Genomic DNA, 24501 nt, shown 5'->3' with positions numbered 1-24501 from the left:
GGGGAAGATCCCCTAGAGAAGGGAACAGCTACCCATTCCAGTATTCTGGCCTAGATAATTCCATGGACTAAACAAGATCGCAAAGAGTGACAGAGCAAAGCAAAAATATGCTAGTTTGAGATTAAATAGCTAGAGAAGAGAAAGCTAGAGAAGCTAGAAAGCTTAGATAGTTATATGTGTGTATGTGTTAAGTCGCTCAGTCGTGTCTGACTCTTTGCAACCCCATGGACTATAGCCCACCAGGCTCTTCTGTCCATGAGATTCTCCAGGCAAAAATACTGGAGTGGGTAGCCATTCCCTTCTCCAGGGGATCTTCCTGACCCAGGGATCAAATTCGGGCCTCCTGCATTGCTGGAAAGCTATTCACTGACTAAGCCACCAGGGAAGTTTAAAATAGTTACATTAGACATCAAAGAAGATTAGATGAGTAACAGTACGTTATACATAAATTTACTGTTGGTTATATGATTTGACAATCACAACTATTCCGAAAGATATTTTTATCCCTATTGTATAGCTGAGAAAACAAACTCAGAGGAAAGGAAGTGAGCCTCTATTTCACATGACTGTTTTAATGTGTATTATCAAATGAAATTCTGAAAACTATCCCCAAAATATTTTATAGACGAGTCAATGGTCTCAGGAAGGTAAAGTGACTTGCTAAGATCACACCAGCAGTGGCATCATTATCTCAACTCCATCATCTGTGCTCTTCCATCTGTATCCCAACAGCAACACTTGAAGCAAAAACAACCATAATTCTGAATGGCAAGTTACCTACCTGTCAGTGAAGCTGAGTGATCAGAGCCAGCAAGAACACATACTGCTTGAGAATTCTCTAGGCCTACCAAAAAAAAAAAACTTTTGAAATCACATGTATAACAGAACAAATTGGGTAGAGAAGGGCCACAAGCAGTGACCCGTCAGCACCTGGGGAGAAACTCAGCCAAAGCACGAAGGTCTGAGTCAGCAGCACTGGCCAAGAAGATGAGTGGCGTGGTAGAGAGACTGGTGATATCCAGGAGGTTGAACAAATAAGTAAATATTTTGAGGATAAAGGAGTCAGATTTCCCACTCTCAGAAAAGAGAATGAAGGAACAGATATAAAAAGGTGGAAGGCTAGAATCGACAATTTGACACTGGATTGTAACTAAAGTCAGTGTAAACTCATGGTTTCTACAAAAGATAAACAAACGCAGGTGTACATAGGTATAAACACAAGTGTGTGTCCCTATATTTCCTTGCTCTGTCCATGGAGTGGGCCCAGAAGCAATGACATCTCTTATATTCAGCTGCTATCAAGTACAGACACTGAGACACAAGTCCAGGCCTTCTAATAACACACAGACAGAACTAGAATTGGAACTTGCCTCCCATCTCAAATCCAGGCTCTTCCTCCCTAAATACACTGCTTTCAGTGACGAGGTATAATCCCAATCAACTCTGCTCAAAGCTGTGATCACCTGGTCTAGCATGCAGATATGCAGTCTTATTCTGTAACTTTCTTCTGGCATTTCTGTTTAATTTACTCAGTTCAGTTCAGTCACTCAGTTGTGTCCAACTATTTGTGACCCCAAGGACTGTAGCATGCCAGGCTTCCCTGTCCATCACCAACTCCCAGAGCTTGCTCAAACTCATGTCCATCGCATTGGTGATGCCATCCAACCATCTCATCCTCTGTCGTCCCCTTCTCCTCCTACCCTCAATCTTTCCCAGCATCAGGGTCTTTTCAAATGAGTCAGTTCTTCACGTCAGGTGGCCAAAGTATTAGAGTTTCAGCTTCAGCATCAGTCCTTCCAAGAATATTCAGGACTGTTTATCTTTAGGATTGACTGGTTGGATCTCCCTGCAGTCCAAGAGACTCTCAAGAGTCTTCTCCAACACCTCAGTTCAAAAGCATCAGTTCTTCGGTGCTCAGCTTTCTTTATGGTCCAACTCTCACATCCATACACGACTACTGGAAAAACTATAGCATTGTCTAGATGGACCTTTGTCAGCAAAGTAATGTCTTTGCTTTGTAATATGCTGTCTAGGTTGGTCATAGTTTTTCTTCCAAGGAGCAAGGGTCTTTTAATTTCATGGCTGCAGTCACCATCTGCAGTGATTTTAGAGCCCCAAAAATAAAGTCTCTCGCTGTTTCCATTGTTTCCCCATCTATTTGCAATGAAGTGATGGGACTGGATGCCACGATCTTAGTTTTCTGAATGTTGAGCTTTAAGCCAGCTTTTTCACTCTCCTCTTTCACTTTCACCGAAAGTCTCTCTAGTTCTTCTTTGCTTTCTGCCATAAGGGTGGTGTCATCTGCATATCTGAGGTTATTGATACTTCTCCCAGCAATCTTGATTCCAGCTTGTACTTCCTCCAGCCCGGCATTTGACATGATGTACTCTGCATAAAAGCAGGGTGACAATATACAGCCTTGACTCCTTTCCCAAGTTGGAACCAGTCTGTTGTTCCATGTCTGGTTCTAACTGTTGCTTCTTGACCTGCATACAGATTTCTCAGGAGGCAGGTAAGGTGGTCTGGTATTCCTATCTCTTGAATTTTCCACAGTTCATTGTGATCCACAAAGTCAAAGGTTTTGAAGTAGTCAATAAAGCAGAAGTAGATGTTTTTCTGGGACTATCTTGCTTTTTCTATGATCCAATGGATACTGGCAATTTGATCCCGGGTTCCTCTACCTTTTCTAAATCCAGTTTGAACATCTGGAAGTTCATGGTTCATGTACTGTTGAAGCCTGGCTTGGAGAATTTTGAGCATTACTTTGCTAGTGTGTGAGATGAGTGCAATTGTGCGGTAGTTTGAGCATTCTTTGGCATTGCCTTTCCTAGGGATTGAAATGAAAACTGACCATTTTCACTCCTGGGGCTACTGCTGAGTTTTCCAGATTTGCTGGCATATTGAGTGCAGCACTTTCACAGCATCATCTTTTAGGATTTGAAAGAGCTCAACTGGAATTCCATCACCTCCACTAGATTTGTTCATAGTGATGCTTCCTAAGGCTCACTTGACTTCACATTCCAGGATGCCTGGCTCTAGGGGAGTGATCACACCATCATGGTTATCTGGGTCATGAAGATCTTTTTTATATAGTTCTTCTGTGTATTCTTGCCACCTTTTCTTAATATCTTCTGCTTCTGTTAGATCCATACCATTTCTGTCCTTCATTGTGCCCATCTTTGCATGACATGTTCCCTTGGTATCTCTAATTTTCCTGAAGAGATCTCTAGTCTTTCCCATTCTATTGTATTCCTCTATTTCTTTGCATGGATCACTGAGGAAGGCTTTCTTATCTCTCCTTGCTATTCTTTGGAACTCTGCATTCAGATGGGTATAGTTTTCCTTTTCTCCTTTGCCTTTAGCTTCTCTTCTTTTCTCAGATATTTGTAAGGCCTCCTCTGGCAACCATTTTGCCTTTTTGCATTTCTTTTTCTTGGGGGTGGTCTTGATCACTGCCTCCTATACAAAGTCATGAACCTCCATCCATGGTTCTTCAGGCACTCTATCAGGTCTAATCCCTTGAATCTATTTGTCACTTCCACTATATAATTGTAAGGAATTTGATTTAGGTTATACTTGAATGGTCTAGTGGTTTTCCCTACTTTCTTCAATTTAAGTCTGAATTTTGCAGTAAGCAGTTCATGATCTGAGCCACAGTCAGCTCCCAGTCTTGTTTTTGCTGACTGTATAGAGCTTATCCAGTGTCTTAAAATATCCCTCATGCCGTCAAGTATCCTATAGAATGAGAAGGGACCAAGCAGATGTTTTTGCCACTTTCATCAGAGAGGACACACTGGTCCCCTAGTGGCCAGGTTGGGAGAGGACGTCCAGGGTCCCAGCTCCAGAACTGATGGTGATGATGTAAAGGTGGCAGGAAGGTAAAGTCAAAGACTTTGAGGGCAGGAAGCTGATATCTCTAGTAATGTCTCATCAGAAAACTCCCCCAAATCACCTCTGAATCTAAGCTGTGCCCTGAGAAGATCCCCAACCAGGTTAAGTTAAATCAAATAAAAATATTATTGATTCCTTTTAGATACAAAATCTGTACAAAAACAGAAAGTAGACACAGTCCCTAGCCTTAAAATGATCACCATCTTGGGAAAACATGTAAACAGCTCATAACAATACAACACACTGTGCTGTCCCTGCAGAGAAAGAAAATGCCAATGGAGGCGAGAAGAGGGAAGAGTCTTTCAGTTGCAGCTGAGCTAGGACCTGAAAAACTATCAGGATTTTTCCAAGGAGAATAGGAAGGAAAAGGCATTCTGCGCAGAGGTAATAATCTGCCCACAAGCACAGAGGGATGAGAACACAGTGCATGCCCAGGGAGCAGTGACTACCTTGGTGAGGCAGGAAAAATGTTTGGGAAGTATGAGTTTATATTACAAATGCTTTCAATATGAAGCAGACTCTCTGGTGTGTGCCCAGTGGTCCCTTCTCCTTCTCTGAGAGAACTTTCCCCAGCTCAGCCCATGGGCTTCAGAGGGCTAACCTTACCCCTCCAGCAGGGCAAAGCCTTGAGAACTAAATCAGATCAGGGACTTCCCTGGTGGTCCAGTGCCTAAGACTCCACACTCCAATGCAGGGGGCCTGGGTTCAATCCCTGGTCGGGGAACTAGATCCCACATGCTACAGCTAAAGATTCCACGTGCCTCAACTGAGACCAGGTACAGCAAAATAAACAAATATTTTTTTTAAAAGAGAGAGAGTGGGAATCAGAACATCCCCACTTGTAGCACACGCCCACTGTGGCTCCCTCCTCAGTCTTCCTTCCCTGCTTCCTACCACCCTCGAAAACCCCTCCTTTGTTCTGAGCTAGAGCAGAGTAGAGGTCTCCTGACAGATTTTTCCTAGAGCCAACCCTCAGTTAACTGGATCACAGAGAGCCAGACAGGAAGAGAAGGAGGCGGTGGAGACATGGTACTACATATGGAGAGAGGAAGGCCCACCAAGAGAGTGTAGAGGGAGACAGACAGAAAGTCCTAGAGACTAACTTCCCAACAAAAGACTGACCAGCAGACTGGTAGGCAGCACCCTTCCTATCTACTCTTCAGGTGCTCATGGAGAGACTTCCCTAAGGGAACACTTCCGGCCCCTCTCTCTACATCCTCACTCGCTCCTGTTTTCCTCTGGGGAGTGGCTGGGCAGGCAAGCATGGTCTTCGAGGCTTCTCTCTCTGGGATGTGCCAGCCTGCAGAGGGCGCCTCCTCCGGCTGCTCAGTGGCACCATGAATTTAGCAGGACTGCCTGCAGCTGCTCCAGTGCCTGGTGGGTTTACCAACTCTTCAACAAATTGCAAGAGAAATAACAGAGAGGAAAAGGTACACAAAGAAACTGGAGATGTCCAATAAAGGACTAATATTTAAAACATACAGTGAACTCCTATAACTCAACAACAACAAAAATAATTCAGAACTTGGAGGCTCACTACTGCTACCCGTTATTTCCAAACACCTAACTGACGTCTTCCAATCAGACTTTTAACATTTTTAGAACTACCATTTTGATTTCTACCTACCTGACTTGCATCTGTCTCTCAATGGGTTCTGAACTCTGGCACCGAAGAGGGGTACTTTTACTGGGCCCACAAAAATTCCAAAAAATTAAGAGACCTACCAACAGAGAGAGTTAAGACAGACACACCAAGAAACAGCAAAAAAAAAATGCCATTTACCCATTTTCTGCATGCCTGTATCTCCATTTCCAGACAAAGAATGAATACAGGACTCAGAAGAAATAAGGGCCTTACCTGTCACTATGCTGGGTTCCTTTGCTGTCAGAAACAGTGGGAGAGTCTGCCCAGGACACAGTCGCCGTCCAGATGATGCCAAACCAGTTCCCCACTGGAACACAGTGCCACTAGCTTCCCAGCGCAGTAGGAGAGAAAAAAGAGAAAATGTTTACCTGGATTAAGACTAGATGGTGCTTTCAATCTCATGTCATAAGAGAGTCCCCATTCATGCTTAATTAGCATGAATGAAAAAGCTTACTCCCTCAAGCAGTCCTATGGCTGGTCCTAGGGATTGCCACCAAGCCAATCACAAATCCAATTTTAGAGCAATCTAAGACCATCAGTGGAAATCCCAACATAGTAAAACTCCCTCCAGAAAGTTCTCCTTTGACTCCCCTGGAGTCAAATTTGACTCTAGATATGTTTTTCATGAATAACCTGAAAAGACAACCCAGACTTCAGACCAAGCAGGAAACAACCTTGAAGCCTACCACATCCATGCCTCACATTTACTGGATGAGAAACTGAAGCCTGAAGAGGGCATGTGATTTGTCCAAGGTCATACAGGGAGCAGGGAGCAAAGAAAACACCAGGGCTCAACTCTCCTGCACCTAACATAGTGCCTTTTCTACTACACCAAGATGAATTCTGAGATTCCTAATTGTCAAATAAATACATATTTATGACTGCAAGATAGCTTCTTAACAGCCACCATTTCCACACGTGGAATGGTCTTTTGTTTCCATATTCACTGGATCTAATTCATATACCAATGTTCTGAAACTCATACAAATGTGTAGATGAACTATCATATATTTGGCCTACAGTCAGATGTGTGTAACTAGGCTCCATCACCCAACAGCAACATTAAGATACTGCTCCTCCAGAAGTGTCCTATACCCAGTGGTCCTCTAGGCTGAAAACAGACAAGCTTGCTGTGTGAAATGTAAGTGGCGATGATGGAGCACAAAGTGAACAAAACACAGTGTTGAAATAAAACAAAACTTACCAACTCTTCAACAAATTGCAAGAGAAATAACAGAGAGGAAAAGGTACACAAAGAAACTGGAGATGTCCAATAAAGGACTAATATTTAAAACATACAGTGAACTCCTATAACTCAACAACAACAAAAATAAAACCTGATTCAAAAATGAGCAAAGGACCTGAATAGACTTTTCTCCAAAGAAAATATACAAATGGCCATAAGCACGTGAAAATATGATCAACATCACTAATCATTAGGGAAATGAAATCAAAACTACCCTGAAATTGTCACTTTACACTCATTGGGATGGCACTGGGATGGCTACTACAACAAGGGCTGGAAAGGATGTGAAGAAATTTGGAAACCTTCTGCACTGTTGCTGCTGCTGCTAAGTCGCTTCAGTCTACTGGTGGTCATGTAAATTGGTACAGCTGCTGTGGAAAACAAGATGGCAATTCCCCCCAAAACTAAAAATAGAATTCCTGTATGATCCAACAATAATACTTCTGGGTAAATATCCAAAAGAATTGAAAGCAAGATCTCAAAGTGATATCTGTACACCCATGTTCATGGCCGTATTATTCACAATAGCTAAAATACGGACACAACCCAACTGTCCATCAATAGATGAATGGATAAGCAAAATGTGGTATGTACATATAGGAGAATAGCATTAGGTCTTAAGAAGGAAATCCTGACATTTGCTATAACATGGACAGACTTTGAGGATATTATACTCAGTGAAATAAGCCACAAAAAGACAGAGACTGTATGATTCCACTTACATGAGGTACCTGTATGAGTGGTCAAAACCACAGAGATAGAAGGGACTGGGAGAAGGGGAAATGAGGATTTATTGTTTAATGGATACAGGGTTTCAGTTTTGCAAGATGAAAAAAAGTTCTGCAATGGACTGTGGTAATAATTACACAATAATGTGAATGTACTTAATCCCACTCAATCGAACACTTAAAAATGATTAAGATGATAAAACTATGTTATGTGTCTTTTATCACAATAAAAAACTAAAAGGAATAGGGTCTTCCCTGGTAGTTCAATGGCTAAAACTCCATGCTCCCAATGCAGGGGGCCCGGATTTGATCCCCGGTCAGGGAACTAGATCCCACATGAGACAACTAAAGATCCTCATTGAAGATTCTGCATGCCACAGCTGAGACCTGGCACAACCAAAATAAGTAAACGAATATTTTCAAAAAGGAATAAATAAATTTTAAAAGAGAAAGAGATAGACATGAGATACATATTAACCAACCACAATGATAGATCTATTTTGGATCCTGATTCAAACAAAACCGTAAAAAGTATTTTTGAAACAATCAGGGAAATTTAAACACTGACTGGATGCTTAATGAAATTACAGAATTACTGATAATTTTTTGCAGATATGATGGTGGTATTTTTCTTTTTTTGGTAATGTTTTCAGAAAAAGTCCTTATCTTTTTGAGATGCAGGTAGAAATATTTATTGAAAAAAGTCGGGGAAGAAGAGGACTTAAAATTAAACACATAACTGTGTTTCTTTGTAACTTGACAAAAATGTATTCATGAGACTAGCGGTCACAGAATCTTGGTAGGCAAGGGGCAAGGAAACCAATGACAGGCAATTCTCTGGCTGGCCCTGCTAATTTCTAAGGCAATCTGCTTATAAAAGCATAATCACAACCATACAACTCAGTCATCACACTCCTGGGCATTTATCCCAGAGAAATGAAAATTTATGTTCACATAAAAACTTGTCCACAAATGTTTATAGCTTTATTCTTAATAGCTAAAAACCGGAAACAGCCAAATGCGCTTCAATGGGTGACTGGTTAAACAAACTGTGGTTGTTATAGTCTGAATTGTATCCCCTGTAAATTCATATATTGAAGTCCTAAACTCCAATGTAACTATATTTGGAGATAAGGCCTACAGGACGTGATGAAAGTTAAATGGGTCATAAGAGTGAGGCTTCTGAAAGAACTGGTGTCCTTTGAAAAAGAGAAAGATTCACCAGAGATCTCTGTCTCTCTCCACATGCGTGCATAGAGGAAAAACCATGTGAGGAGAGAACAAGAAGGTAGCATCCGCAAGCCAGGAAGAGAAATGCCACTAGAAACCAACCCTCATCTTGATCTTGGACTTCCAGCCTCCTTAACTGTGAGAAAATATTAATAAATTCCTGTTGTGTAAGCCACCCACTCTGTGATATTTTGTTATGGCCACCCTAGCAAGCTAATAGCGTTTAACTGACAGTATAACTAATACAGCTACACTATGGAATACTGAAGCCCCCTTGTGGCTCAGACGGTAGAGTGTGCCTGCAGTGCAGGAGACCCAGGTTTGATCCCTGGGTTAGGAAGATCCCCTGGAGAAGGAAATGGCAACCCACTCCAGTAATCTTGCCTGGAAAATCCCATGGATGGAGGAGCCTGGCAGATACAGTACAGTCCATGGGGTTGCAAAGAGTCGGACACAACTGAGCGACTTCACTTTCACTTTTTCATGGAATACTACTTAGCAATAACAAGGAACAAATTATTGATACTCCCCGCTTGGATGAATCTCCATGGAATCAGAAGCTGAGCAAAAATGCCAACCCCAAATGGCTATATACTGTATGATACCATTTTAAAACATTCTTACAATGACATTATTATGGGAGAACAGAAGAGCTAAGAAGGGGGTGAGGGTAGGTAGACAGTGGGTGAAGCTATAAAAGAGCAATAAGGGAGATCCTTGTGAAGGTACTGTTCTATATCTTGACTGTGTCAAGACACCCCGATTGAGCTATTACACTATAGTTTCACAAGATGTTATCACTGGGAGAAACTGGGCAAAGAGTGCATGTGATCTTTCCACTTCTTACAACTGCATGTGAATCTGTAAGTCTATCAAAATAAAAACCTTAATTTTTCAAAAAACTATAATCGACCCTAAGCCCCAGGTGACCACCATGTAGCACCAGACTCTTAATCATCTCTACTCCTCTCCCAGTTCCAAGACTGGACTCACCAACGCTTGGGCCTCGGCTGCCAGAGCCGGTTCAGGCTGTCCTTCAGCCCAGAGGGGTGGGAGCAGAAAGCAGAAAAATGAGCAAGAGAGAGAAATAACAGAGTGCCTCCTCCACTTTCCACCTCTGACCTCACACACTCTGTCAGCCCTATACCCATCACCCTCTTATAGCACAGGAGACAAGCTCACTTGAAGCTTTTAAATTAATAAACATTAAAATCCACTAGAAAAGCAATGCAGTTCATGACAAAGAATATGGGTCTTGGAATCCAGCCCAGACTCTGATCCCAGCTCACCTTTTATTTCCCAACTCCCTGTGTAACCTCAGACAAGCTCTTTAACTCTCTGGACCTCAGTTTCTTCATATGTAAGACATACAAACAATTATGTATAAAATAAATAAGCAATAAGGATATATCGTACAAGGAACATGGTCAATATTTTCTAATGACCATAAATGGAATGTAATCTTTAAAAACTATGAATCACTATGTTGTATACCTAACATTTATATAATATTATAAATCAACTATACCTCAATTAAAAAAAAAACTCACATTACTGTATGGCTATGAAGATTAATGAGTGACTAATTAAACCAAGGGAGGTTCCCTGGTGGCTTAGTGGTAAAGAATCTGCCTGCCAATGCAGGAGACGCAAGAGATATGCGTTCCATCCCTAGAGAAGATCCCCTGGAGAAGGAAATGGCTCCCACTCCAGAATTCTTGCCTGGGCAATCCCATGGACAGAGGAGCCTGGCAGGGCTTCGGTCCATGGGGTCTCAAAAAAGTCAGATACGACTTAGCTACTGAACAACACCAAACAATTAAACCAAGAGAACCCAGCACCAAGCCTAGAACACAACGAAAAGCTAGACCACCTCATTTCCTTTCTCCCTACCTGCTGAAGGCTTTCCCACATGACTTCTGCCTTATGTCCCCTCCTTTTAATCAGACTGGAGCACAGGAGACATTCTGAATTACTCCTTAAAGTTTATTTCTTCCAAAGCTCCATGTCTCCTTATTACATGCGCATTAAGAAAATAATAGCAAAATGATCACCTGTTGCAGCTAAAGCATGCCTCAGTCCAGCAGCAATACTAACAACCTTCTCTCTCAGGAGCTGTCAAAACAAAGAAAAGGATGGTAATCTCAGAACTATCCATCTACAAAGACTTATGTAATTTATGCCCAAATACAGTGCAGCATGGTCCTCATTATGTTTCTGATTAGTGTCAGTTCAGTTCAGTTCAGTTCAGTCGCTCAGTCGTATCCGACTCTCTGCGACCCCATGAATCACAGCACGCCAGGCCTCCCTGTCCATCACCAACTCCCAGAGTTCACTCAAACACATGTCCATAGAATCGGTGATGCCATCCAGCCATCTCATTCTCTGTCGTCCCCTTCTCCTCCCGCCCCCAATCCCTCCCAGCATCAGACTCTTTTCCAGTGAGTCAACTCATCACATGAGGTGGCCAAAGTATTGCAGTTTCAGCTTCAGCATCAGTCCTTCCAATGAACACCCAGGATTGATCTCCTTTAGAATGGACTGGTTGGATCTCCTTGCAGTCCAAGGGACTCTCAAGAGTCTTCTCCAGCACCACAGTTCAAAAGCATCAATTCTTCAGCGATCAACTTTCTTCACAGTCCAACTCTCACATCCATACATGACCACTGGAAGTGTGGCGCTCCCAATTCCCAACATTTTCATTCACAAATGCCTCTATATGTATCCCTAAAAGGCAAAATATTTTTCAAATACCATATCACAATGCCACTCAGGGCTAGGAGGCACCAGCAAGGTCATCCAGTCCAGGGGTTGGCAAAAGTTTTCCATAAAGGGCTAGATAGTGAAAATTTTAGACTCTGTTGCACTACTATACTCTGCCATTGTAACATAAAAACATTCATAAATATATGAATAGGTGTGGTTGTGTTCCAATAAATCTTTATTTACCAAGGGGTCTAGTTTGCTGATCTCTGATCTAGTCCAATCCACACTCAAAGCTAGAAACCCTTCGACAACACCCCACCAAGGGTCATCCAACCCCTGCCCAAATACCTTCTTCCAGTAACATGGGCTCACCACCTGCCCAGGTGCCTGCCCACGTTTGCACAATTCCATCTGTCTCCCTAGGTGGAACCAAAGCTAACTGGCTATTGCTTCTAACAAGGCTCTCCAAACATTTGAAGTCAGCTGTCACGTCCTCTCTAAGACATCTTGCAGTGTCTTTAAAAATAGGTCTTCCAGGGGTGGGTGTGGGAGGCTCAAGACGGAGGGGATATATGTATACATAGAGCTGATTCATTTTGTTGTACAGCAGAAAACTAACACAACATTGCAAAGCCATTATACTCCAAAAAATAAAAATAAAATTTAAAAACAGGTCCTCAAATTCTTCTAGACTCCTCCCTTCAAAATATGCAGCTTAATTTCCCTCACTTTCACTGTAGGCTGGTCTTAGTGACTTGCTTCTAGTGAATGGTATAAGGAAGTGTTGAATGACTCAGAGACTAGACGATAAAAGGCATTGCAGCCTCTTGCTTGACCAAAGGCAGTGAAGTTCTTTTTCTCTCTCATCACTTTTCAGTTCAGTTCAGTCGCTCAGTCGTGTCCGACTCTTTGTGACCCCATGAACCGCAGCACACCAGGCCTCCCTGTCCATCACCAACTCCCGGAGTCCACCCAAACCCATGTCCATTGAGTTGGTGATGCCATCCAACCATCTCATCCTCTGTCATCCCCTTCTCCTCCTGCCCTCAATCCTTCCCAGCATCAGGGTCTTTTCCAGTGAGTCAGGTCTTCGCATCAGGCAGCCAAAGTATTGGAGTTTCAGCTTTAGCATCAGTCCTTACCAATGAACACCCAGGATTGATCTCCTTTAGGATGGACTGGTTGGATCTCCTTGCAGTCAAAGGGACTCTCAAGAGTCTCCTCCAACACCACAGCTCAAAAGCATCAATTCTTCAGCACTCAGCCTTCTTTATAGTCCAGCTCTCACGTCCATACATGACCGCTGGAAAAACCATAGCCTTGACGAGATGGACCTTTATTGGCAAAGTAACGTCTCTGCTTTTTAATATGCTGCTAAGTCGCTTCAGTCGTGTCCGACTCTGTGTGACCCCATAGACGGAAGCCCACCAGGCTCCCCCGTCCCCGGGATTCTCCAGGCAAGAACATTGGAGTGGGTTGCCATTTCCTTCTCCAATGTGTGAAAGTGAAAGTGAAGTCGCTCAGTCATGTCCGACCCTTAGCGACCCCACGAACTGCAGCCTACCAGGCTCCTCCGTCCATGGGATTTTCTAGGCAAGAGTACTGGAGTGGCTTGCCATTGCCTTCTCCAAATATGCTGTCTAGGTTGGCCATAACTTTCCTTCCAAGGAGTAAGCGTCTTTTAATTTCATGGCTGCAATCAGCATCTGCAGTGATTTTGGAGCCCAGAAAAATAAAGTCAGCCACTGTTTCATCACTTTTAGGGGAAGCCATATCACGTCTGAACAGTCCTACAGAAAGGCCCATATGGCAAGGAACTAGTCTCCTGCGCATGAGAAAACACAACCAGCCCAGTCAAGCCTCCAGGAGACCTCCAGCAGCCTGACTGACATCTCTACTACAGCCTATTGAGACCAGCTAAGCTGTTCCCAGATTCCTGACCCTCCAAACTGTGAGACAATAAATGCTTGCTGTTGTAAGCTGCTAAATTTCAGGGACGTTTATTACACAGCAATACACAACAGATACATATCTCTTCTTTAGGCCAAACATCCCCAATTCCATCGAAGAGGGAGTTTCAAATTCCCTCCCTCTCGTTTTCTCTCCTCTACACTCTGGTTACTCGGCCTCCCTCTTTTAGGGGACCGTAGGTGCACAATCACAGCCCCTGTAGGGCTTTCCCATATTTGCTTATTTAGGTCCACAGTGTCTTTCCGAAGGAGGCCTGGCATGCCGCGGTCCGTGGAATCGCAAAGAGTCAGACACAACTTGGCGACTGAACAATAACAGCGTCTTTCTAAACTTCAGAGTCCTCAAAGGCAGGGTCTGAGTCTTATTCACCTCAGTGCCCAGAGCTGAAGAACCAAACCCACACCAGGACACAACATCACTGATGCAGTGTGACCAGCACAAAGAAGGACAGAGCTCTGGCTGCCCTTCTTCTGTAGACTATACTTCTATTAATTCAGCCCACAATCACATTAGCTTCAGGGAAGATCAAATCTTACTGTTCACACAATTTGAAAACACTACCCTTAAATTTTTTTCTTTTCCTTTTCAAAGGTAAATAAAGGGCTTTGCGTGTGGATTCAATCTCTTCAAAACAACTTGTCTCCACTCCTTCCTCTCCACCTCGCTGCTGCTGCGTTAGCTTGGGGCAGGGTCATCTCTCACGTGGATTGTTAGCAAGAGCTTCCTTGCTGAGGAATCTTCCTTCACTCCACGCCCCCACACTTCCCCATGTGGCCCCTCTCAAACTCACTCTTCTTACCATTTGTCAGATACTACCGGCCCACTCCCCACTGGCACTTCTACCACTTTCTTATATTACAATCATATTAAGTTGCTTGCAGCATCTCTAAAACTCCTGTTTTAAGCCTGTTTTATCCTTCTGTTTGCAATGTGCTTCTTTTGTACCTGCTCTGCATATCCTCCTATCCCAGGCCAGGTCAATTTCTACTCAACTTTCAAGATTTAGCATAGGTCTGTTCTCACCCTACCATCCCCTTGAAAGAGTTCAACACTCCCTCTTGGGGGCTCCACAAGCATCTCTCATAGTTCTAACATGGTAATGCATCTAGGTGTTTCTATATCAACATGCACTACTAAACTACAAGGTCCTCGAATGCTAGGATTTGGTCTTACTCACCTTTGTCTCTCCTGCCTAAATACAGCACCTGCACACAATAGTTGCTATTAAGTAAATTAATGATTTTCTCTTACACTACACTTTAGCACATTTCTCCCATTGTTCTATAAGATATGCATGTCAGAATGTTTTTACCTTATTTTGTCATCCAACATATTTTAACCTTTGTTCCTCTGTCGTCTTTCATCATGTGACTCAAGCTAAATTAATTATAACTTTTACATGGGTTCTTAAAAACTCATCTATTTGCAACTATTAATAGAAGCTGTAACACTCCTTACAACAGGGACTACACAGTCTAGAATTTCATGTATACCATACGCTATACAGACTGAGTGTCTGTGTTCATTGAAAAGTCATATATTGAGACCTAACCCCCAACAAGATAGTATTTGGAGGTGAGGCCTTTGGAAGGTAATTAGGTCATGAGAACAGAGCCCTTATGAATGAGATTAATGCCCTTATAAAAGGGAGTGCTTTTCCCCTTCTCACATTTAAGGACACAGCAAAAACACGGCTGTCTATGGACCAGAAAGTGAGCCCTCACCAAATACCAAATCTGCTGGTGCCTTGATTTTGGACTTCTCAGCCTCCAGAGCTGTGAAAAATAAATGTTTGCTGTTTAAGCCACCCACTGTATGATATTTTTGTTAGAATAGCCCAAAGGGACTAAAACACCATGGAAACCATGACCCCAAATAATATTCCCCCAATACCACCCAATTAGAATTCAGGTGATAGGCGCAGACCCAAGCTCTATCCAATGAAAAGAGATCACATTCTTAGTCACAGTTTAAGAAATTAGGTATGAATGGAGCAACTTAGGTGAAACTCATTTTAGATTCCAATATAATTTCTCTAAAAATTTGCTTCCATATCTTCAGAAAAATGTGTACATTTTAAGTACAATGCAATGAAAAGAGCTCTGAACTAAAACCAGGAGTCCTATCTAATATTTGTGTCATCCAATACGGTAGCCTCTAACTACATGTGGCTGTTGAACACTTAAAATGTGACTATACTGAACCGAGATGTACACGAAAGAAAATCTATACCACAAAAAAAGTCTTCATATAAGTTAAAGAATATAAAATATCTCATTAATAAAGTTTTATATTGATGATACATAAAATGAAATAATCACAGCTTGAATACATGAGACTAGTTTAAAAGTTATTAAAATTAATTTTATACCATGACATGGATGAAATAAAAAAATCATATGCAATGAAAGAAGCCACACACAAAAGGCTACATATTATATGATTCCATTTATATGAAATGTCCATAAGAATTGATGCTTTCAAACTGTGGTGCTGGGGAAGACTCCTGAGAGTCCCTTGGGCAGCAAAGAGATCAAACCAGTCAATCCTAAAGGAAATCAACCCTGAATATTTGCTGGAAGGATTGAAGCTGAAGCTCCAAGACTTTGGCCACCTGATTTGAAGAGCCGACTCACTGGAAAAGATTTTGATGCTGGAAAAAGTTGAGGGCAAGAGGAAAAGGGGGCGACAGAGGATAAGATGGTTGGACGGCACCCCTGTCTCGATGGACAGAGTTTGAGCTCAGAGAGCCAGGGAAAGAGGGAGGGAAGCCTGGCGTGCTGCAGTTCACGGGGTCGCAGACAGTCAGACTCGACCGAGCGACTGAACGACAAAAGCAGCAACAGCAAGGGGCTGCTGAGAGGTGGAATGGGAGCTGACTGCTGTTAGGCAAGCAGTTTCTTTTATGACAATAAAATTGGTCTAAAAGTAGATGATGGTGATGGCTGCACAGCTCTGTGAAAACACTAAAAACCACTGAAACCTACATTATTTACTTACATTTTAATTTTTGCTTTTTGGCCACACCACGCAGCATGTGAGAGCTTAATTCCCCAACCAGGGATCGAACCTGCCCCCTCCTCCACCCCCCTGCATTGGAAGCATGGAGTCTTAACCACTGGACCACCAGGGAAGTCCTGAAACACATTTTTTAAATGGTGCTCCTAGAAAATTTTAAGCTACATATGTGGCTCATGTTACACTTCCACTGGGCAGCACTGACCTATGCCATCTGCCTCACTTCGTGTCCTTAGGGAAGTCACTTCCAATCAGACCTGTTTCTAACACAGTTTCCACTATTTTAACTTTTAGAATTTTAAGATATCATTAATGTCATTATAAGATATATTAGTTTCATTCTTTTACTTCACAAAAATTTATAACATGTATGAGAGCTAGCAGAGGCTTTTCACTCACAGCCTCCATCCCTCCAGGATGAACCTAATTTTCCCAGGAGAACCTAAGTTTTCCAACATACATTCTAACTACCCCATGAGTTTTCAGGGACCCAGCCAGCCTTTCAGTGTGGTGGGGGGGATAACTGTGATACCTAGAGACCCTTTAACAGGACACAGGCAAGCTCAATATCAAGTGCCGTCCTTACCTCGATGGCCTGGGGGATCACACATCTTCGAGGCCCATGAGGAACTCCCAGTTGGCCAAAGGAGTTGGATCCACATGATAGAACTTGACCATTTTCTGCAAAATACAAATACTTGAATTGCAGATCTAAGAAGTAAGATATTTAAGTCCAATGGGTAAATTCTGCAGGATGAGAACAGCAGAAGGAATGAGAGGCACCAGTGCTTCAGCCCATTCAATCCATAGTTCCTGCTCTGTTTCCCTAGGAATAAAAAGACTGGGCACTGGGCTGAGCATTTCACACAGACTGCCCACTCCACACCTGATTAATGACAGGTTAACCATGGACGCTTAGCCGTGTGCCTCGTGTTGAAATGCAGGATACTTATCTCCCACTTTTCACATTTCCGTGGAACAAATTTCCATTACTTTATTATGTGCTGTGCCTAGTCGCTCACTTGTGTCCCGACTCTTTGCCACCCCATGGACTGTAGCCCACAGGCTCCTCTGTCCATGAGGATTCTCCAGACTGGAATACTGGAGTGCGTTGCCATGCCCTCCTCCAGGGGATCTTCCCAACCCAGGGATCGAACCCAAGTCTCCCGCATTGCAGGTGGATTCTTTACTACCTGAGACACCAAGGAAGCCCAAGAATACTGGAGTGGGTAGCCTATCGCTTCTCCAGGATCTTCCTGACCCAGGAATTGAACCAGGGTCTCCTGCATTGCAGGCGGATTCTTTACCAGCTGAGCTACCAGGAAAGCCCCTACTTTAATATACTTCAGGTCTTTTCCCTGCCCTTCTCCATTTGCACTGCTTTCTGAAGAAGGAGGGATAACCTAGCCACTTGGTGAATTTGAGAGAAGAAACAGGACATATATGGCTTAGTACCTTCCTCTCAGGCACCCTGGGCTGACACACAGTAGGGTCTCCCCTGTTAAAGTTTAGGGGGCAGGCTTGGATTAGAGGAGTGTCAGCAGAACCTCTTGGTGTGACGGTAAACCCCACCCTCCAACTTAGCTTATATCAGTAAAAAGCTAATCGTTTGCTCTCCCCCGTCTGAATGTTCTGAGTCTGTCTCACAAGTGGTCCCAAATAGCAAGAAACAGTGGTTATCTACTGACTCCCTACAGCTCACCCAGGCCCACACTCTAAGTATTTCATAAACAATAGCTATTGTTTGTGTATGTTCAGTTGCTCAGTCGTGTCTGACTCTTTGTGGCCCCATGGACTGTAGCCTGCCAGGATCTTCTGCCCATGTAATTCTCCAGGCAAGAATACTGGAGTAGGTTGCCATTTCCTCCTCCAGGGGATCTTTCCAACCCAGGGATCGAACTCAGGTCTCTTGAGTCTCAGCATTGGCAGGCAGGTTCTTTACCGCTAGCAACTGTTTGCTGCTGCTGCTACTGTTAAGTCGCTTCAGTCGTGTCCGACTCTGTGCGACCCCATAGATGGCAGCCCACTAGGCTCCCCCATCCCTGGGATTCTCCAGGCAAGAACACTGGAGTGGGTTGCCATTTCCTTCTCCAATGCGTGAAAGTGAAGTCGCTCAGTCATGTCCGACTCCCAGCGACCCCATGGACTGCAGCCTACCAGGCTCCTCCGTCCATGGTATTTTCTAAGCAGGAGTACTGGAGTGGCTTGCCATTGCCTTTTCCGAGCAACTGTTTAGACTCCAACAATTACCCTCCAGATTTTCCAGCCCAACCTCCTTTACTGTTAAAACTCTCCTTGCAAAATACACCCCACAACTTGCCTTGACAACTAGAATAACATTTGTGTATATGTGTGTATGTGTGTTAATATTTATTTGGCTGCACCAGATCTTAGCTGTGGCACATGGGATCTTTAGTTGTGGCATGTGAACTCTTACTTGCAGCACATGGGATCTAGTTCCCTGACCGGGGATTAAACCCAAACCCCCTGCATTGGGAGCATGGAGTCTTAGCTATTGGACTACTAGGGAAGTTCCTTGTGTGTGTTTTTAAATACAAAGTGGGTTTCATTGAATCAGGGCCCTCAGTGTCATGCACTTCTCACCAAAAGCCTTGGCAGTGATACAGATTTACCCAGAAGTGCACTCACCTGTAAGTATAATAGTAAAGTCCCAGCCACAGGCCACCTGCTGGATGGCACAGCCAAGGAGCGATTTGCAGGGGGTAAAATACAGGACCTCCTCTGTGTGACCCAGTCCCAGCTGCCCATCTTTGTTCAGGCCACACACAAAAAGGCTTCCTTCATCTGCAAAATACAAAGGTTTTCGTGGTAGTATGTGCAGTGGGGGGCTTCCCTGGTGGCTCAGAGGTTAAAGCGTCTGCCTCCAATGCGGGAGACCCGGGTTCGATCCCTGGGTCGGGAAGATTCCCTGGAGAAGGAAACGGTAACCCACTCCAGTATTCTTGCCTGGAGAATCCCATGGACAGAGAAGCCTGGTAGGCTACAGTCCACGGGGTCGCAAAGAGTCAGACACAACTGAGCAACGGAACGGACGGACAGACGGATGTGCAAGGGAAATTACAACCTCCAAAGTGAGCAAAAGGATTTCATAAATTATTTGGAGTCATGGACCCACTAACTTTTTTCCCATCTAAGTTAATAAGCCAAGCTCTGGACCTAATGGCACAGGGCCAAAGGGTTCCAACCTAATAGCTCACTAGAAACTCCAAGTTCTACAGCAGTGGCCAATCAATCACCAAATTGAGCATCTGCTGTAACAATAAAAGCCAATATCTATTTGGAATATAAAATGTGCCAAGTACTCTTCTAAGGGCCTCGTGTGTGGGACCAACGTATCCTGTTTGCATAGTGCCAGGGTGCACGACACTTGTAGAGGCCCACAAAAATGTTTTAAATTTTTTTAATAAAAAATATATTTAATAAAAATATATAATACTAAATCTAGCCTGGATTATATTAATCTTTATATCAGTGCCACTGTAAGTATAATTTTAAATATTTCTTTATAGAGGGAGGCCAAAGTGTCAAGTACCCATGAAAGTCATAATGCAGTCCTGTTAACTTACAGATTCTCCTCATCCACCATCATTATCCTCATGTAACAGAGAAGCAACTGTGGCACAGAGAAATTAAGTGATTTGCCCAAGGCCACACAGCCAATAACTAAAAGAACCAGGATTTAAACCCAGGAGGTTTGATTCCAGAGCTCAAGTTCTTAATCAGGATGGAACATGCCCTCTTTGGCAATATTACAGCACTTGTAGTCCTTACTAAGTACTACTCCAGCTACTGTGAGGGAAGATTAAGGAAAATACAAAGTTCTTGCTCTCAGGGAATATTCAACTTAATTGTAAAGACTTCTAATTCATAGGTGAAAGTTAAATATCAATATACAGCATAAAGTATAATATATATTGCAACTTGGCCACTATTTGTCTTGTAACTTGAAGCAGTTTTCCACTCTGAGTCTCATGAGGGGAGGGGAGGGAGGGGAAGAGAGGGGTGGTCTTTATCTCTGAAATCCTTTTGGCTCTGACAACCTAGGATTCTCTGATGGTAACCTGATTCTATCACAAAAATGCTGTCCTCTGCAAAATACAAAAGGCTGAAAGATGTTAACATAACACCCTAGGGGGAAATGTCCAAATAAGAAAGTGAGAGGCTATATGTTCTTGAAGGAAGTTACCTGTGACAACAGCAGAGTGGCCCCCTCCTCCTGTGATCCTCTTGATACAACCAGGTTTACAGAAGTCACTCAGTTGCTGGGCAGAAAGCACATCTTCCTTGTGGCCAAGGCCAAGTTGCCCATAGCTATTTGCACCCTAGGGATAAAACGAGCCAATCATGAAAAAGTATGGGAACCTCAACAACCCCAACTGGTTGATTAGAATCTACCAGTCCCCACCTCTCTCACCCTGACACTCCTCTCTGAGCCTATGACAGATAAGACGCCATAGGCGCCTTCTTGAGAAGTTGTTATAGGACACCTACACTTGGACAGAGGCCCCAGAACACCTCAATTTCCATGTGGGAGGAGCCGTCAGCATCCACAGCTCATCCCGGGATACTCTTCGGCTTCCCCTTCCAACGTCCCAGCCTATATGTGTTGCTTCGGGGAGACAGTGTAGAAGTTCCTTCTGATAAAAGCTAATTATCGAGGACAGCTAAAGTAAGACATAACCAGAAAAAACAGGAACGAAGTGGGCGGGGAAGAATATAGTAGTACTAGTTCTTGTCCCTTCTCCCCACAGCCTCACCGGGCAAACTGGCAATGAGTTTCTGGAATCAGAGTTAGCTGCGGATTTTGTGCCTGCAAGCAGAGCACATCACTGTTATTTCATACGCACAGTGAAAGAGGCTGGCAACAATCTCTAAGGACCTTTCCAAGTACACTGTTTTGGGATTGTAAGACTCACGCCGTGAGATTCCTCTAAGGAAACAGATTTCCCCTTGGTAGGCAATATGTGTGTCATCATTATTATATGATAAAGGTCCAGAATCCCTAATCTGAAACCTTTGCAGCCAGATGTATTTCAGTTTTGGAAGTTTACAGATTTCAGAAAAGCAACGTGGTATATAAATCATACACGCGGCTGCAAGGACTGGGAGCAGCACTCCGTAAGTAAAACAGTATTATTTCTACGGTGAATGGTACGAATACTCACAGTTAATGGTCAAAGACTGTAAACAGCCTCATGTCAAGTCAGTATTGAGTTTTCAGAGCTTCCTATATTCAAAATTGAAGATAAGGGATTATGGGTGGGCCTGCAGGGAAAATCTTATTAAGATTTTGAGAATCCTTATAATTTCTCCAACTACCTACTGCTGGTTGGTTCTTAAGTAGTAAAACTTTTAAAATGTGTTTGTTTTGAAAGACACTTGAATGAAGAAAAGTGATTTAAACTCAAAAATGCATGCATACATACAAACTCCTGTCCCGTGTGGTCTATTCCACAGTCATCCTGGGCTGCAAGGACTCCCTGCTGGACGAGCAAGCTATGCAGGGACACAGGTCCCAGAAGTCCCAGAATTCCCCAGGGCAATATTAGCTACCAACTACCGAGTGCTTGCTTCTCTGTATGCTGGGCATTAATTCTCACAACAGAGGAGAGGGCATTATCGCTCTCAGTTCACAGATGAAGAAACTAAGGCTCAGAGAGGTTAAATAACTTTCCATGGTCACACAGCAGAGCAGACAAGTCAAATGCCCCTCTCCTTTCATTATACCCTATTTTGCCTCTAAGAATAAAGAAAAAAGGCTTATATGGTGAACCAGCCCAGAGCTTACCTAGCAGGAAGCTAACTGTATGACCCTATCTAAAATAGCACCCCAATCCCTTTATGTCCTTTTTCTGCTTTATTTTTCTTCATAGCACTCCCTGGCATTACATTATATGTTTACTTGTTTACTGCCTACCTCTCCCACTAAAAAGTAAACTTCATGAGGGCAGGAACCTTGTTCTTTTCACTGCTGTTTCCCCTGCGTCTGAAATGGTGCTGGTCCAAAGAAGGTGGGCATGTATTTTACAGTGAATGAATGTAAGACCCTATGAATCTCTACCTAGGAAAGACCAAATGAAAGACTTGCACAGTGTGAGGTGGAGAACATGTGCACAGGATTTCTCTGTTAGCTGTAAGAGCTCCATGGCTACCCCATGACCAGGGCTACAGGTTGCTGAAGAGAAAGTAATACACCAACATTATGAGATTCAAATTTGGCACCAAATTTTTGTGATGCAGCAAGAGGCCCTACACCCATGATAGAGCAAAATAAAGGGAAATTTTAATACAACCTATTACAGCTGTATTTGCCTCCCATCCTTATAAACAGTCCATACATCACACACACACACACACACACACACACACACATCTCTATAAAGGTAAATTCCCTTGTTATGAACTGAACTGTGTTCCACTGAAATTCATCTGTTGAAACCCTAATCTCAGTGCCTCAGAATGTGATTTGGATTTGGATTCAGGACCTTTGAAAAGGTAACTAAGGTTCCATGAGATCATAAGGATGGGTCCCAAATCCAATATGACTGGTATCCTTATAAGAGGAAACACATGAACACTCCCCACCCACAGAAAAAGCAGCATTAGGACACAGCAAACAGGAGGCCATCCATAAGCCAAAGAGACAGGACCCAGACAAAACTAAACGTGATGATACCTTGATCTTGGATTTCTACCCTCCAGACTGTGAGAAAATAAATTTCCATTGTTTAAGCCTCCCCATCTGTGGTATTTTGTTATGGCAGCCTTAGCAAACTAATACACCCCTCCACACAGATAATGCAGCAGGAAGAACACATCATCAAGACTCCAAGCTCAGCAAGGAGGTTAGGTTCAACAGTATTTTTGCTTCAGTACTGACAAGGCCATATCTGAAAGGCCTTGTCAGTACTCTGTCTACACAGACCCCAGTCCCTGGCCTGGGACAAACACCCATCCCAGGCACACAACCAATCCCTAATTCCACCCCCAGCTCAAGGGCCATCTCAAAGGCACACAGACTACCTCAACCCACACCAACCTCTCCATTCTGCCCGCAGAAGCAATCCCGCATTCAATAAATGCTACCCAGTACTGATAATTATCTTTAAAAAAAATTAGTCAATACATACTGGTTTTAAGAGCAATAAAGTTCTTATCCTCTCCCACCTTTCTCCATCATCCCCAACGCCAGAGCTGCAAGTCTTTAATTCTTGTGCTTTTCCCAAAAGACCTGCACATAGTTCTGCACACAACAGGTACTCATTCATCCATTAGTCAACAAATGTGTACTAAGCACCTTACAATGTGCCAGGCATGAGCCCCGCACCATACAAGACAGGCACAGTACCCACCCTCCTGATGACTACATTCTAGCAAAGGAGACTGATATTATTAACAAGTCATACATTTCAATACAATTATGCGCTGTGAAGAACTACAGGACACTGTGTCTGCTTGTTCCCGTGCATCTGGTCGGATGCCTGCCACGCTCTCCTGTGCACAGGGCTCTCCTCTCGCCCAACCACGATACATAAAGATGACCCCGTCTCTCAATGCTCTGGTCAAACCAACACCAGCGCAGTCTCCCACACTCCCAGTGCTGGCAGGTTTCAATCACAGCCGAATATCTGCAACTATCTCCGCCGCGTGCACGATTCAATACGGCAGGCCTTACACCAAAAGATGCTCCAACCAGGCAGGGGTGGAGCTGGGGAAAGGCCTCCATCCTTCTGGCAACGGGAGGGTGAGAAGCACAGGTGGCCCCACAGGGCGGTAGTCTCTGCACAGAGCCCGCCGCGCCGTCTATCCCAGCTCTATCGAGGCCTGAAGTCTGTCGCGGACTCAGACACTGCGTCCAGGTAGCAGGTTCTTCCCTCTGCGCCGCAGCTCCTCCGATCCGAAGCCCCTAATTCACCCCACGAAGACCCTTCCCTCCCGATCCTCTCCTACCCAGGCCCCAGCCCAGGATCCTCCAAACCGGAGCGCCTCTCGGACCTCGACCGCTGGGCTCCAGCGCCGCCCACGCCCAGGCCGGGGGCTTCCCA

General features: G+C 43.7%; 1 protein-coding gene across 6 annotated transcripts in view; it reads right to left on the bottom strand.

Annotated features, from left to right (window-relative positions):
- SERGEF (secretion regulating guanine nucleotide exchange factor) overlaps positions 1-24501 on the bottom strand; it is a 244212-nt gene that overhangs the window by 219552 nt on the left and 159 nt on the right. For 3 of the 6 annotated variants that reach the window (XM_055423265.2, XM_088843044.1, XM_088843045.1), the window contains exons 2-7: positions 20643-20778; positions 19085-19240; positions 17022-17116; positions 10795-10855; positions 5750-5863; positions 782-844 (exon numbers count right to left, since the gene is read on the bottom strand). In XM_055423265.2, the coding sequence (XP_055279240.2) occupies positions 782-844; positions 5750-5863; positions 10795-10855; positions 17022-17116; positions 19085-19240; positions 20643-20778 (625 nt within the window). Of the gene's footprint in view, positions 1-781; positions 845-5749; positions 5864-10794; positions 10856-17021; positions 17117-19084; positions 19241-20642; positions 20779-24131; positions 24473-24501 lie in introns of those variants that run through there. The other 3 variants (XM_088843041.1, XM_088843042.1, XM_088843043.1) reach the window with 3 other exon arrangements.

This window comes from Moschus berezovskii, chromosome 14 (genome assembly GCF_049115385.1).
Source record: "Moschus berezovskii isolate FMDL1 chromosome 14, NW_MosBer_1.0, whole genome shotgun sequence".
NCBI classification, from domain to species: domain Eukaryota; kingdom Metazoa; phylum Chordata; class Mammalia; order Artiodactyla; family Moschidae; genus Moschus; species Moschus berezovskii.
This window is presented reverse-complemented; position numbering and strand designations above follow the sequence as displayed.